The sequence below is a fragment of the Protopterus annectens genome, chromosome 8.part0 (genome assembly GCF_019279795.1).
Source record: "Protopterus annectens isolate FY-2018-M chromosome 8.part0, PAN1.0, whole genome shotgun sequence".
In the NCBI taxonomy this organism is placed as follows: domain Eukaryota; kingdom Metazoa; phylum Chordata; order Ceratodontiformes; family Protopteridae; genus Protopterus; species Protopterus annectens.
In genome coordinates, this window is record NC_056741.1 from 1232796463 (window position 1) to 1232812582 (window position 16120).

Here is a 16120-nt window from a genome sequence, read left to right on the forward strand (position 1 = left end):
TTTTTCTCAGTTATTTTTAAATGTAATGGGGATACTAATATAAACAGGTGCTCCTGTTTTTTTTTTTTTTTTCTTCTTGCTCAGTTTTAAGAAATATAGGTACTGCAATGTTAAAAAAGGAAGAAAAGTCTGGTCAAAAGAGCATGACAAAAGAAAATTTGATGTACTTTTTCTCATTCTTGCATAGGGGAATGGCTGGATTAATGCCCTTAGTTTGATCTAGTAATAAGTTTTTAGAGAAAGCAAGTAAATGAAAAAGAACATTGAATATTATAAAGCTTTTTTAGCAAATACATATATGCTTAGTAGCAACTCTGTATCTGGTCCTCATATCTCCAAGGAAACAATCTGATAAAGAGAAATGGCTAGGAGATAATGTTTTCTGAAAGCATTCAAGTGTTTTTCCATCAGGGAGAGCTATAAAGACAAGACAAAATAGACAGCACTTAGTAGAGGCACATGCTGTACCATGTGTCTTAGCATGCCTAACCTTTATTTTAGGTTAACCCAGGTCTATGATTGTGGCTGTCAGTTTGGGAGACTTGTTCCTATTAGGCGGTAAAAGTTCAATATTTGAAGAGGTACATAGTTATGTGTGTTAGCATTAAGTTAATATGTTTTGGGGGGTATTGGGGTGTTTTTTTTTGTTTGAGGGCTTTCAATAAAACAAAAGTTTTGCAAGATATGACATATGCTCAAATGGATATGACATGAAACAATTGTATAAACGATCAATCTGCCAAACAGTATATGCATGTAACACAAAAGCTGGAACTAGACATTTCACAAAAAAGCTGTTACACATAAAAGGTGGGAATAATAACTTTTTAACTCAATGATGCACTCTGTAATGTCTTTAAATGCCAATGGTCTCACAGATAAATACATAAAAGAAGAGTAGCAAACTATATTAAAAATGTAGACTGCAAATAGCTATGCTACAGGAGACACAATCAGAAAGAAATGAACATGTGAATTTGATAAAGAAAGGTTTTCAAGATGGTTATTCAGTGGAAAACCTGGGACAAAGGAAAACAGGAGTACTTACATTAATTGCAAGAGGAACTCCAATAGCGATAGAGGATAAAAGGATAATAATGGTAGATTTGTAGTACTAAGGGGCTACTGGCAAGGGAGGAGGATTACACTGGCATGTATTCATATTCTAATAAAACTGCTATGATGGAGCTTAAGAAAATTCTGGGAGAAATAATCAGCTTTCAGCAAAGAATATTACTTATAGGTGGGGACTGGAATTTGACTTGCAGCAGTGAAGATGTGTCTGGGGGGCTCAGAAGGGAAATATAACAAAGGAGGGTAGATTTTCGAAGATATTTATGAAAATATTTGGCATGGAACATGTGAATTCAGTACTAGGAGTTCAGAATGAATTTACATATTATTCCCCAAGATAAAAAAAATGGCTTGGCTAGACAGAATTTGCATTTCAAAGGAACATGTGCATTTAATTGAAAATCTTTATAATCACCCAATAACTATTTCAGATCATGCGCCAATAATTACTAAAATAAAAACAAACGGTAATGAAATAAAAATGAGACACTGGCACTTTTCCACCTATATGTTGAAAAGAGAGGAATTTAAGAGATCGGTAGTGGAAATTATTCAGGAGCTATTAGAGAAAAGAGAAATTTCTTCTGAAAAAAAATAGCTAGGAAATTGGATAACATTAAAGTAGAGTTTTAAAAATAGGGTAGAAATAAAAGAAATGGAGATATGGTAATAAGTAACAAGAATTATTTAGAGGGGCTGACAAATGTTAAAGTACTGCAGAATAGGGGGAATCTCACAGAACAAGAGGCGGAACAACTGCAGAATGCTAAACAAAAAATAAGGGAGTACCTTGATAATATGCATGAGTTTAGAAAGATTGCTGTTAAGCAGCTGTTATTTGATAATAACTCTAGCACAAAAACTTTTAGCCCAGTGACTCAGGCAACAGAAAGTAGAAAGGGCTGCCACCATGTTTAGGGAGTCTATAATAAGGAAGATAACAAGAGATCCTGTAGTGGTATTAGAAATATTTTTGAAATTCTATGAAAGTCTGTATAAAGCAAAGAAATATGGAAATCAAGAAAAGATGCAAATAGAAATGTTTATGGAAGAATTAAATACGTCAAGGTTAGAGGTAGAAGAGGCTCAATTACTAACAGTTAGGATAGGAGGATCATAGGTAGTTACTAGGCTAATGGCCCTGAGGCCCTTATAAGCCTAGCCAAGAGCTTAGCCCATGTTCAGACAAATCAGCACCCAATGCCCCTGTCCAGCAGGGACATGGGTGGAATCACAGGGGTATATTTTCTGTTTCCCATCCAGTTATCCAGGTTGCACTTAAAAAGGGATAAAGAGGTACTCTGCTTGATGTGGAGATGGAGTCTATTCCATAGATGGGGGGAGTCTCTGGGACATATATCTGTCATGCCAACAAGTCTTGTTGATGTCACAGACCAGGTTGAAGCTGCATGTGTGGGTTACTCGAGTGGAGCTTGACTTGTGGATATGCAGCAGTCCCATCAAGGTGGGGTCCGTGATCGCCTTGTATGCCAGACAGAGGTCACCTCTGAGGAGTCTGTATGAAACTGAGTAGAGGGATAGGGCTTTTAGCCTGTGTATGATATACGTTTGAGGCCCTGGATTCTCCTGGTGAGGAACCTCTGTGGTATCCCCAGCTGCTGCATGTGCTTTGCGAGATACATGCCAAAAAGGGGCATTGTACTCAATAATGGGTCTTATAAGGAAAGAATACAGGGATGTTTTGACCTTCTTGTCTCTGGATGAGATACCCTTACTTATGAGGTGGGTCACGTAGAAATGTTTCCGTACAACAGAACATAGTGGTCAAAAGTCAGGTTGCTATCAACCTGGGTGCCCAAATCTCTCATGACTGATTGTGTGCTTAGGACATTGTTATTAATGTGATAATTTGTGGGGACATCACTCTCTGCAAATGGAACAATGATGCAGTTTTTGGTATTCAGCTTGAGGCCATGTTTCTGGTACCAGTTATTTTTCTGAGTGAGACTCTCTTGGGAGATATCCACATCACTAAGGGAAATGATGACAGCACCCAGCTTGCAGTCATCTGCAAACTTGGTCAGACATAGCCCACTGGTTTTGGCCTGCACCTCAGAAGAGTATATCCCAAATAACAGAGGCCCCAAGACCAAACCCTGGAGTATGCCGCTTGTTATGGGTCTACTGCTTGAAGTGGCTACTCCTATTTTGACTACGTGGGTTCTATCAGTGAGCCAGTTTGCTACCCATCTGGTAACATATGGAGATGAGATAAAAATGGTGATGTATAACCAATCCACAGGAAAGTCCCCATGAATAGGTGGTATTCCTGTAGAAGTTTGGAAGCTATGAGGAAAAATACTGATAAAGATCTGGAATGTTTTAACAGCATTTGAAGAGGAGAAGAAGTACCAACATCCTGGAAGAAAGTGGTGGTAGCTGTAATACCTAAAGAGAGTAAAGACCCATCAGATCCAGCTTCATACAGGCCCCTTTCTTTTTTTTTTAAACAAGAGACAACGGCAAACTTACATTTTAAAAATAAACTGTAGTGACACAATCTCATTTGCAAATTATACATTACAAACCATGCCAGCACAACTGTAACTGCAAACAACATGCGTCACTTTTAATATATCCAGTCATTGTCAGTCAACCATTAGATAGCTCATTCAAATCCTGCCTTGTTTTAAACCTCATTCCTCCTCTGCTTGTATTGATCCCACATTTCCCATCTTTTCCTATGAAATTTGCTACTACCATTTTTTAAGATCCCGGTTCCAATTGTTTTATCTCTTTACTATCTTCTATATTTCTAGTAAAGTTGGTTTAGAATCTGATTTCCATTTTCTGGTAATTGTTTTTTTTTTTGGCAGCCATCATAATTAGACTCAGCAAGGCATTACTATGTCTAGGCAATTCCGATTCTGTATCATAGCTGAAAAAAATAATTTCCCTGGTTTCTCCAATTTGCTCACCCAGCATCTCTGACAGAGCAGTCTGCAGGGAATCTTTAAAATTGGCCAACTCATTACACTCCCAGACAATATGTTCCAAGTTACGTTTTTCTTCCCCATCACACCTCCAATATTTGCTGTCTACCTGAGGAAAAATCCTTTGGAGTCTGCATGGGGTATAAAAATACCTATGTAAACATTTCCAAGCAAAGATCCTAAATCTTCTAGATTCTGTTGTACATTTGGGAGACATACATATATCCCCCATTGTTTCTTTGTGAAAAGCTTATTCAGTCTCTCTTCCCAATCCTTCCTAACCTCCTCTGATTGATTCATATAGTTAGCATGCAATATTTTATATGCTTTACTAATTATTCCTTTATTAACACAGCAACTTCTGTTCCAAATTCTAAGAACTCTACCAGTGCTGGTCTTTTGTTTAGGACCCCCCCTCATTTCTTTTTCTTTGCCTATACTCTGATAGCAATCCATGATATGGAAGACAATCTCTAACCTGCAGTCCAAATAAGTTCTTGGCATCTTTCCATTCTAGTACTTTTCCCTGTCTAGTTATTTGCTCACAATATAGTAAACTCTTAATTAACCAGCACCCATGGGGATTGGTAGATGCTGGATAAGTATAGTTTCTGGTTGCTTGAGAGTTACTATTAAAAATAGACTTGACAAATACTGAACCCTATACTATAGCATACCATACCATAAACATTGTATTGATTTGATTTTAATATTGAAATACAGTAATTAAAAGCCTGGTTGGAATTATAATATTTTAAATTTATATTTCCACTAGAAAGTGTGGCACGTAGAATGATTTTCAATTGCATGCTGAGTGGATTGAAATTGAATGACTTAGGTAGAGAGACAGATAGTGAAGTGACTGTGTGTGAGAGATCGGGAAAGATGTATGAAAGCTGAAAAGTGTGTGTGAGAGATCAGAGAGAGAAAGAGTGAGTGAATGCATGTAAGAAAGCAGAAGCAAAAGTGTGTGAGAGATCGGGAAAGATGTATGAAAGCTGAAAAGTGTGTTTGAGAGATCGGAAAGAGAATGTGCAATCTGATGCAAACTGAGTGGGTATGGAGCACGTGTTGACATTTTAGCGATTTGACTTGATTAGTTTGACTTGTTCTCAGGTTGGGGAGAGAGGGAATTTATTTGTATCTTCCTTTTTAAAACTGTACAACTCTAAAAACATAAAGCATATTTCTGTGGATGGAAAACAAAGTGCAACACATGAAAAACTGAATTCTTCAAACTGTACTGTATTTCTTTGATTTTTTTCTGGTTGCTTGAGAGTTCTGGTTACTTGAGTTCTGTTTAACTGAAAGTTTACTGTACCTTGGTTCCTTTGCCAGTTTTCTCCAATATATTCCTGTCCCCTCTTGCCTATTATTCTTCTTCTTTCAGCTTTTCCCGGTTAGGGGTTGCCACAGCGGATCATCTGTCCGCACATGATTGGCAGTGGAGTTTTACAGTGTCAAGTTGCCAGCCTGGTGCCCAACCTTCCACAGAAGGCACACACATGCACACACTTACACCTAGGGCCAATTTAGAGTGTCCAATCCACCTACTGCATGTCTTTGGAATGTGGGAGGAAACCGGAGCACCCAGAGGAAACCCACGCCATCACAGGGAGGACATGCAGACTCCACACAGAAGGCACCCCAGCCAAGAATCGAACCTCTTGCTGTGAGGCGGCAATGCTAACCGCTTAACCCCTCTTGCCTATTATCTGTATCCCTAACTGTAGTCATCACTATCAGCATAATATCCTTTCCCCATTCCAGTGTTGGCCTAGTTCTTATAAGACCTTCTGCTACTTTATGAATAATGTTCTGTATAATTACTGTTGTTCTCCTTAAAGGTCTGCATCCAAAATCCCAGTGTTTCCCTGTTACTTCAGCTTCCCCACATTTCATCAACATTTGAATTATAATTTTCTGCTTGTGCTATGTATAGGAGCCTTAACTGTGTTGAACTGAAATACCCCTTCAACTCAGGTAAACCCAATCCGCCCTGTTCTAAGAATAAACGTATTCCACTTGACTCCTGCCATCTTCCCCTCCCAGATAAAATTCATCAGCTCTTTATTAATTGCTATCCACAACTTCTCTGGTTGATAAAATTATGCCTGAACTGAATATATGACTAAAGGGACTAAAAACATTCTAACTGCTTGTATCTTACTATCGATACCCATATAACAGAGCTTCCATTTTCTCAGTTTTTGTATTATCTTTTATTTATTCACTTCCCACATATCCTTAGCTGCCACAGTAGTATCATTTGTAATCCATATTCCTAGATACTTCATTTTATCATGTTCCGATAAGTATGGATATTACTGGACCAGTTCATATGTGGGTACATAATTTACTGCTATTGCTTTTGTTTTACCTTTATTAATTTTGTATCCCAAAAAGGTTTGAACCTGTCTCAATATGTTGTACAGCACTACCACATCACTGTAATATCCTTTTATGGTTTTGACAGATATAAAATAATGTCATCTGTAAATAGAGTCAGCTTTTCTTGACTACCATACCAATTATATCTCTGATTTTCTGAGTCCCTTATTTTCTTTGCCAATGGTTCTAAATATAACGCAAATAACAAAGGGGAGAGACAACACCTCTCCCTGGTTCCTCTGCTCAAGCAGAGATTATCAGAGAGGATCCCATCAACTTAAATTTTTGTCTCCAATCCCTCATATATTCTCCTAATCAACCTTATAATTTTATCAGGGAATGCAAATGCTTCCATTACTTGCTCATAAAATCCCAGCTTACTCTGTCATATGCTTTCTCTGAATCAAGACCCACCAATAATAGTGGCATTTCCTTGCATTCTGTTTCCGTCTGGATCATCACTGTTCTGTTAATGTTGACAAATGTTTGCTTCCTATAAACAAAACTACATTGATTCATTACCTGTTAATTTTGGCATCACTTTTGCCATTCTTTTAGCCTTTATAGACACAAACACTTTATAATCATGACTGAATACTGAAATGGGGCTATATAAAGCTGGATCTGATGGATCTTTACCCTCTTTAGGTATTACAGCCACTACTGCTTTCTTCCAGGATGGTGGTACTTCTCCTCCTCTTAAAATACTGTTAAACAAAACCTTCCAGATATTTTACAGTTTTCCCCCTCCTAGCTTCCAAACCCCCACAAGAATACCATATATTCCTGAGGAATTTCATGTTGATTGGTTATACATCATCCTTTTTATCGCATCTTCTCCTATCCTAACTGTTAGTAATTGAGCCTCCTCTTCCTCTAACCTTGATATACTTAATTCTTTCATAAACGTTGTTGTGCTAAAAGTTTTTGTGCTCTAGAATTATTATCGAAAAACAGTTGCTTAACAGCAATCTTTCTAAACTCATGCATATTATCGAGGTAATCCCTTATTTTCTGTTTAGCATTCTGCAGTTGCTCCTCCTCTTATTCTGTGAGACTCCCCGTACTTAGCAATACTTTAACATTTGTCAGTCCCTCTAAATAATTCTTGTTATTTCTTAACCATATCTCTATTTCTTTTATTTTCACCCTATTTTTAAATTCCACTTTAATTTTACCCCACACCCTAGTTATATTTTCAGAAGAAGTTTCTATCTTCTCTAATAGCTCCTGAATAATTTCCACTACCCATTCCTTAAATTCCTCTCTTTTCAACAGACAGACGGGAAAATGCCAGTCTATCTGTTTTATTTCATTACCCTGTGTTATATTCGGGTTTATATTAGCTTGTCAAAACGACATTACAGTGAATGCCGTTTCGATGACACATAAACAGAAAAATCTGAAAACAGCAAAACCCCATGTCACCGATTTTTTTCCTAGGGAAAAAAATTGGTTGACCAACAATATACAACGCACTAGTTAAAACATTACAAAGTGGGGGGCTTCGACTCCCACACCCCCCTAACTAAATATACCAACTCCGAGATGACACTACAGTGGGGTAAAGGGCAATGTAATGGCTCAGGTAAAGTTTTTTTTTTCACTTGGAAAAAAATCGCTGACCTGTGCGTTCGCTGTTTTCAGATTTCTCTGTTTATGTGTCATCAAAACGGCATTCGCTGTAATGCCATTTTGACAATCTAATACAGACCCGTTTTATTTTAGTTATTATTGGTGCATGATTTGAAATAGTTATTGGGTGCATATCAAGACTTTTTAAATGCACATGTTCCTGTGAAATGTAAATTCTGTCTAGCCTAGCCCAGTTTTTGTATCTTGGGGAATAATATGTATATTCACTGCAAACTCCTAGTAATGAATTCACATCTTCCATGTCAAATATTTTCATAAATATCTTTGAAAATCTACCCTGCGTTGTTATACTTTTCTTTCTGGGCCCCCAGACAGATCTTCAGTGTTGCAAATCAAATTCCACTCTCCACCTATAAGTAATATTCCTTGCTGAAAGCTGATTATTTCTCCCAGAAATTTCTTAGGCTCCATTATAGCAATTTTTGGTGGAATATAAATACATGCCAGTGTAATCCTCCTCCCTTGCCAGAAGCCCCTTAGTCCTCCAAATCTACCAATATTGTCTTTTTTGCCCTCTTCTATTACTATTGGAGCTCCTCTTGCAATTAATATAAGCACTCCTCTCTTTCTTTGCCCCAGATATTCCACTGAATAACCATCCTGAAAACCTTTCTTTATCAAATTCACATGTTCATTTTTTTCTCTGTGTGTCTCCTGTAACATAGCTATTTGTTTTTTTTTTTCCTTTTATGATGTTTTCAGTCTCAGAGGACAAGGAATACTCTTAAATCTGAAATTATTAATTTTTTTTACAGTACAGGGAATCTCCGCTACATATACCCACAATAAATGTGGTTTCACATATATAATACTTAATAATTGCAACAATGTTTTGTTAAACATCCATTTTCCTCAGAAATAATCCCCAATGGTAAAAAAATACATTGAGGCAATTAATGGAAGATTTTCATCTGTTTGAATGTAGATCTCCCTGGAAATATGCCACTAAAGAGAATTTCCTTTGAAGAATTAGCTTCCAGAATTTGTTTGCAGTAGTGCAACACTGAGGTAGTGCACATCATGATTCACCCTCAAATGCTGTTTTGTCTTCCCCTCTGAGGTTTTTGCAGCCATAGAGTTAGCATGACATATATAAGTAAGAAGTGTGGGTGGGGAGTTTCCTACATGGAGGAATGGGGAACTTGCCTCCTTGCAGAAAGCCATTTTACTGACTTTCCTTGAATGCACAGTGTACGTGTGTTCGGGAAAATGTCTCAAGCGAAATCTGTTTGGGAAGCCTAATCTGGAGTACTCATGGTGGATCTGCAATTATCACTGCAATTTATCTTTAATCTTGCTCCACTTTATATTGTTTTGCTTAAAGCAACACTTTTTATTCCATATCAGAGATATGGGAATTGATTGTACTGTTCATGAATCTGTACTAGCGTTACCTGTCTCCACTGGTGGCAAGTCTTCTCACTGATTGATATACATGTATAGATATAGATCTACTTCAAAAGAACAAAAACTGACAATACCGAAATTCATATCACCAAGACCACTATCTTGAAGTTTCAAAATGCTGAAAGTTCAAAATGCTGTCTGATTAGACTGAAAATTGGCAATGTATAAAATACCGCGAATAATATAGGAAGTAGTGTGCAAGTGTTTTTTGATACAAGTATGTCTCCTTTAATTTTTGTACTGTTTCAAAAACAATGGCAGATGGCTCGTACAAAGCTCCTGGCAGTATTGAAGTGTTTACATTACAAGAACGTCACAAAAAGGTATATGCCCTTTTCCCCACTGTAGTGCAATCCCAGAGTTGGTATATTTAGTTGGGGGGTAGGGGAGTGCAGCCCCCACCTAGGTGGCTTTTAGATAGTACAGAGTGTAGAACAGAGGTAAGTTTTTAGTTTTTGAATTTGTTCAAGGTATAGGAAATGTTTTGAAGAAGTGGATAGTTTGGTAATTTGTAGATGATTTCTTAGCTTACTAGTCATGTTTTACTTTGCAGAAGTTGTGGTTAAGTTTTTATAAATTAGTTGTTGGTCTGTGTATTGTAAAGGTATGTTGTCTTTAAAGTGGTGTTCTAGTGAAGGGAGTTATACATTTTGCTTGCAAGGTTAAGTTCGGTATTTTGAAATTTGGTATTTTAAAATTCGTCATTTTAATGTTTCAGTGTTCTGCGTTTTTGGAATAGTGGTCTTGGGAACATGAAATTCGGTACTGTCAGTTTTCTTTGTTCTTTTTGAAGTAGATCTATATATATGTAAAATCTTGATGACTGGATGGGAAATAGGAAAGTCACCACAGGGATCACCTGTGGGGCTTTGCTTGACAGGGGCACAGGAAAATAATTTTCTTGGGTGGTGAAAGCCAGGGTAGCTTTTTGGCTAGGCTTATATAGGCCCTAGTGCCAATAGCCTAGTACCTACCTATATATATATATATATATATATATATATATATATATATATATATATAATGTCTATTTAAAATGCTCAAACAACCCAAATGTTGACTTTTGGAATGTTGATAAAAATGTTAAAGTTGCAAATGTCGATATGTGACTATGTATGACTGATAAATAACCCCTTGCACTCCCCTGAAAATTATATATACTAACTCCAAGACCACACAGTATCGGAAAAAAGGTATATTCTCCAACCCCAACCCCAAGAATTGTTCAGTCTTGCATACTTATTGAACATCTTTTTAGTCAATCAAATTCTGTTGAATAAACAAATGTCAACCAGAACAACATTCGGCAAAGATTATGACTCCCATATTATATCTCTGTCTATCTATCTATCTATCTATCTATCTATCTATCTATCTATCTATCTATCTATCTGTCTGTCTGTCTATCTATCTATCTATCTATCTATCTATCTATCTATCTATCTATCTGTCTATCTTTTAGAATGTTTTGCTTTAAAACAGCAATATAAATGCTGTAATAAAAGTCATCTAGAATGGAAAACAAGTAATGAAGATATCCTTGTTAGGCTCATTGGTTTACATAAACTGTAACTCAAATCAAAAACTGAGACACAGGGATAGAAGAAACTTTTTGAGCAATTATTAAGCAGAAATGAGAATGACTGAGGTGTACATTACATGTTCTCATGATCTGCAGTGTTAGACTCTGTGACTAGCAAGAAGAATCTTTTCAGAACTTGGGGCATTAAGTAGCTTACCCAATTGCATAAAGCGTTGTAATGGGATGAGACCAGTTTTGCTCCTGTGCTTGTTTCCAAACCGCATCCTCAGCACATTCGTAAGTGATTGGACTTGGCTTCCCCAGCAAAGCTTCATACTTCAGGTGATGTCCACTGATCTTCTCATACAGTGTCTCCAAACACACCATGAAAGTTCCATGACCGAACCTGTAGAGAGAGAAGAGATGACAGAGGAGATAGTACAGCTTGGGCATGAGGGAAAGATGGCCTTTATTTAAATCTCTGGGGTGTGTCTCTTTGTCTTGTCTGGCCACCCATACATTCCATAGCTTCTTGGGCCTCTCTGCTCCTGCTTCCTCAGAAAGGTTAACTCTGGTCAGAGGTCAGAAGGCAATTCCTGTTTCAGACAGACATAGAAAGAAAGAAAGACATGAACAGAGACTAGATGAGTATCGCCATAAAATACCATCTCAAGCATTTCTCCCTATAATGATTTTTATCCACTTTCAGCATGCGCTTCTTCTGATAACAGTCCAAAGTAGCAGATGATTCTAAGGTCTAAATTCTGCTTTGAGTCTACGTCTATGAAGTAAAAGATAATAATAATATTACAAATGTACTATGGGAATGGCTTAATTCAATATTTAACAGGTACTACTTTATCCATAGAAAATGGATAAATTCCATAATGAATCAGAAATTCTGTTTAAAAATGATACGAGCAAAGCTAAAGGTGCAGAAGTATCACTTTGCTACATGGCCAAAGCTATGTAGCAAAGTGATACATCGCCAAAGCTATTGTGGGGCCTTAAAATCTGCTTCTGTATAGTGGTCTACAGAGTTTGGCAGAGAACTATAAAGGGAATAAAGCCACTTGAACATACTGGTTTGTCTGCAACTTCAGGAGCAGTCTTCAGGTTACAAATAATGATGAAGTAACAACATTATTCCATGGCACGGAAATCAGGCATGATAAAAAATAAACAGAAAAATAAGAAGTGTGTCGACAGTGATGACCAGATGCTAATGCAGAGCACAGCACTGAATTGTAGAACAGAAATGACTGAAGCTGATATTAAACATAAGCTGTCAAGATGGTATTTGCCTCTGTGCTTTGGGATATTCTGTCATCTTTATAGTTTCATGTGAATAAGCACTTTAACTGTAATAGCTGTGTATCAGGAAACACAAACCATTGCAATCAGTTGTTGACTCTCATTTAAAAATAGAGTTTGTGTACAACACAAGTGTCTTTTATCTGATACTAATTGAAGCTGCCTAGTATAATAATTTGGAAAATTAGAAAAAAAGGCTCTCTAGAAAGTTTGTGTGTGCGGGTTTATGTGGATGTGTGTGTGTGTGTGTGTGTGTGTGTGTGTGTGTGTGTGTGTGTGTGGGTGTGTGTGTGTATAGTCTCCAGTATATGGGAGACAATGTACTAAAATGGTTAAAAAACATTACCCTGCAAAACTGAAGACTAGAATAACAATATTGAAGTTCCATCGACTTAATGGTAGCAAATACAAACCGAGCTATCCAAACCCCCTTTTCCCATTTTTGCACATGGGGTCAGGATGTTACATCAACAGTGACAATCATCTACAGCCAATGTTCACACTGCTGGGTACCTACCCCTGCTGTGGTTGTTCTTCCATACTACACACACACTCGCATACTCACAACTATAGCCAATTTACAGTGCCCAATCCACCTAGTGTATGTCTTAGGAATGTGGGAGGAAGCCATAGCACACATAACTCCGGGAGGACATTGCAGACTCCACAGAGAAGGCAGCCTGGCCAAGAATTGAACCAGAGAACTTTTTCTTCCCAGAATTCCTCTCTCATGAAAAACAAAATTTAAAGTGCTCTCTCTTGATACTACAACCAGTGACGTCACTTCTCATAGCAAATTATTTGGGATGATAGTGGTCAATAATCTTAAATTCAACCTGCATATACAAAATTGCATAAGAAAAATTCACCAAAAAATTGTATTTTTTATAGAGCCTAATCAATGCAAATAAAGCTACACATCTCTACTCATCTCCTCCCTGCACTTCTTTATGGTGCTCCCATCCTTACTAACCTTCAGGCATCACAAAAATCAAAACTTGAACAATGCTGCAACAAAGTTGCTAAATTTGCAGAAAATATCCCATTCACAACCCACCTCTGTATAACACTATAAGTCTAAACTGGTTAGAACAACTCCAACTAGCATATACACAGCTTCTTATCATCGATAACATTTTCCAGCATCTGTCTGTTTGTCCAGCACTAAATAACATTCTACACAACTATGTTCTCAGTCGGTCATTATGATCCAGTAGCCAAATACTCCTGTCTGTCCACAAACCTATCAAATCTGCTAGGCATTATCTGCACTTGTACTATGTTGCCAAGGCCTAGGACCCCTTACCTGTATCCATCAGGTAAGTACCCTCCCTCCCATCCTTCAAAACCATTCTGAAAGACTTCCTAGCCAAAAGTTGCTTCTTGTTCTTGCTCAGTGCCAGGATAAATTTAATCTCTAAATGTGAACAATTACCTCTTCATGCTTTACATCTTATTTTTTTCTTCTTCACTCATTTCCTTACTTCTGTCAATTACTGTCTCCTGGCCTTCTCTCTAAACATACCATATCATATGCCTGCTTTTCTCATACTTTGTATTGCAATTCATGTTTGTATTACATTAACTTACCTTTCATTTCTTTAGAAACTGGCTAAAATTTCTCTAAATATTAAATCATTATCATGTAAATTGTATCTATGCTTAACCAATGTTTTCATATTATGTTTAATTTAGTATAATTATTTCAACTGTTTTTTGTATTATTTTTAAAAGATTCTAAAATTATTGTTCTTAAAAATGTTTTGCAGTACTTTGGAGCTTTTTTCCCTGGGCCTCCACTGAAGGTGGGCTCCTAGCCTGTTGGACTTTCCTGGTAATCAAATGCCAATAAAGTAAATAAATAAGCAACACTACCTGCTGCGCCACTGTACATGAAAATAAGTCTTTTTTAAATAAATTAAAAATTCACTATTCCTATACAACACAGAAAATAAGTGGAAAAAATATTTGTAGTGCTGCCTTTTTACTTTATCAAGATCCAGTCAATAGAAGAATTTTTAAGAACCACACTGAAAAAGACTGCATTCCATCTCTCAAGCTATATACATAATAACATGACCTTAAAAAAACAATGGTGCATATATCAAGGTTAACTCCTAGTCCAAAAAGACACCCCTCATTCATTTACCAAGTCCTTGTTACATGACTAGTAATTTTGCAATATAATATCATAATAAACTGCAACTTCAGTATATGACAGGGTCTATATTACATTATCGAAGTTTCAAAACTTTGAATCTGATATGGTTGACACCATATAATCGAAGTGTTGAAATTGAAAATGTAATAAAACACAACTACAACCTACAAAAACAAACCATTTAAATGCTCTAAGCAGGGGATCCCCAGCTACTTAAATATACCAACTTCGAGATCGCACTACAGTGTAGAAAAGGGAAATCTTCCCTTTCCACTCTGTACGGAGATCTCTGTTAAAAGATTTGAAGTTTCAAGACTTCGATCATTCAAAGTTTTGAAACTTCAGTCTTCTGATATAGACCCTATATGACACAACCCAAAAACAGTTGAATCATAAATGTTCAGGAATTAATAGTGCAATATGTCTGAGAAGTTATATACTTGCCTATCATATACCGGACATATGGTTGTGTGTTTGTGCAACCTGTTTTTCTTCTAAAAATAAGGTTTGATTTAAAGAAAAAAACATGTTAATCAACTTCTGATAGTGCAGGCACCCGACAGCAGCTGGAATGGTTTTCTTTGCTCATAGTTTAAGTAGAGTATATTGTCATCTGCATAACTGCTTAGAATTTAAGTATTTTATATTTAATAAGAAATAAGAAGGAATATTAAAAAAAATTAAAGTAGGAAAAGTATGACTGAAAGGAAAGTAACATCAAAAAAGAAGAAACCTGTGAGAGAAGATGATAAAGTTTAGGCATGCTGGATAAATCAATAGCCAAACAACAGTTATAACAAGCCGGTTGATATATTAAAGATATGCAGGATGCTGAACTGCAACCCTCCCTCCTCTAAGTAACTGTAAAGCTAGATAAAACAGAGTTAAATATATATGATTATTAAAAACATCAGAGGAGAAGCCCCACAAAATGAAGAATGTATTTGCTTCCCACTGGAATGCTACTGTTGACTAGCAAAGGGATACTAATGAGTCCTGAATCCTTATTACTGATTTTCCAGTTTGGACAGATCTGCTGGAATCTAAGGCTGCAGGCTTACAAAACAGGGCATACAAAAGAACTTGTGGCAGTTTGGTTTCCCAAAGAAATTAGAGCAAAGGGACCTGGTTGCTTTTGCAAAGGCTCTGCTGGTGGAATGGACAGGGCTATCTGATTTAAGAGGAGACAGCATTTATATACTTTTGGAGTAAAGACATGCAAGAAGGCAAGGCAAATCATAGTCATGCTTTGCACATAAACATTAAAAGAAAGATTGCTTTCTGTCTTATGGAAACCGGGCAAGAAATGGTTTGCAATAGGCCAAGTGCAAGACTACAAGCCCAGGTCAAGGAGGAAATGGTCAAAGTTTGTTCTAGCCATGTAACGCTGTAGAATTAAGAGCATTAAATTTAAAACCTATTTATCTGGCATACTTTTTTTTTCTACAAAGGGAGTACATACATATTTGGGATTTGGAAATGGACAGGTGGGAAAAAAAATGACTAGCGGAAGAGACAGGGTTTAAGAAAAGAGCACTACAAATGATATAAAGGGAAACTCTAAATAACAAAGAACTTCAGCTATTCAATCTGGGCAAGTTCGATTTGAACATAAGCTTTATCAAGTTCTACGTACTATGT

At 36.8% G+C, this 16120-nt stretch overlaps 1 protein-coding gene across 2 annotated transcripts in view; it reads right to left on the reverse strand.

Annotated features, from left to right (window-relative positions):
• LOC122809327 (haloacid dehalogenase-like hydrolase domain-containing 5) overlaps window positions 1-16120 on the reverse strand; it is a 599749-nt gene that overhangs the window by 27526 nt on the left and 556103 nt on the right. For both annotated transcript variants that reach the window (XM_044080729.1, XM_044080727.1), the window contains exon 7: window positions 11222-11410. In XM_044080729.1, the coding sequence (XP_043936664.1) occupies window positions 11222-11410 (189 nt within the window). The remainder of the gene's footprint in view (window positions 1-11221; window positions 11411-16120) is intronic.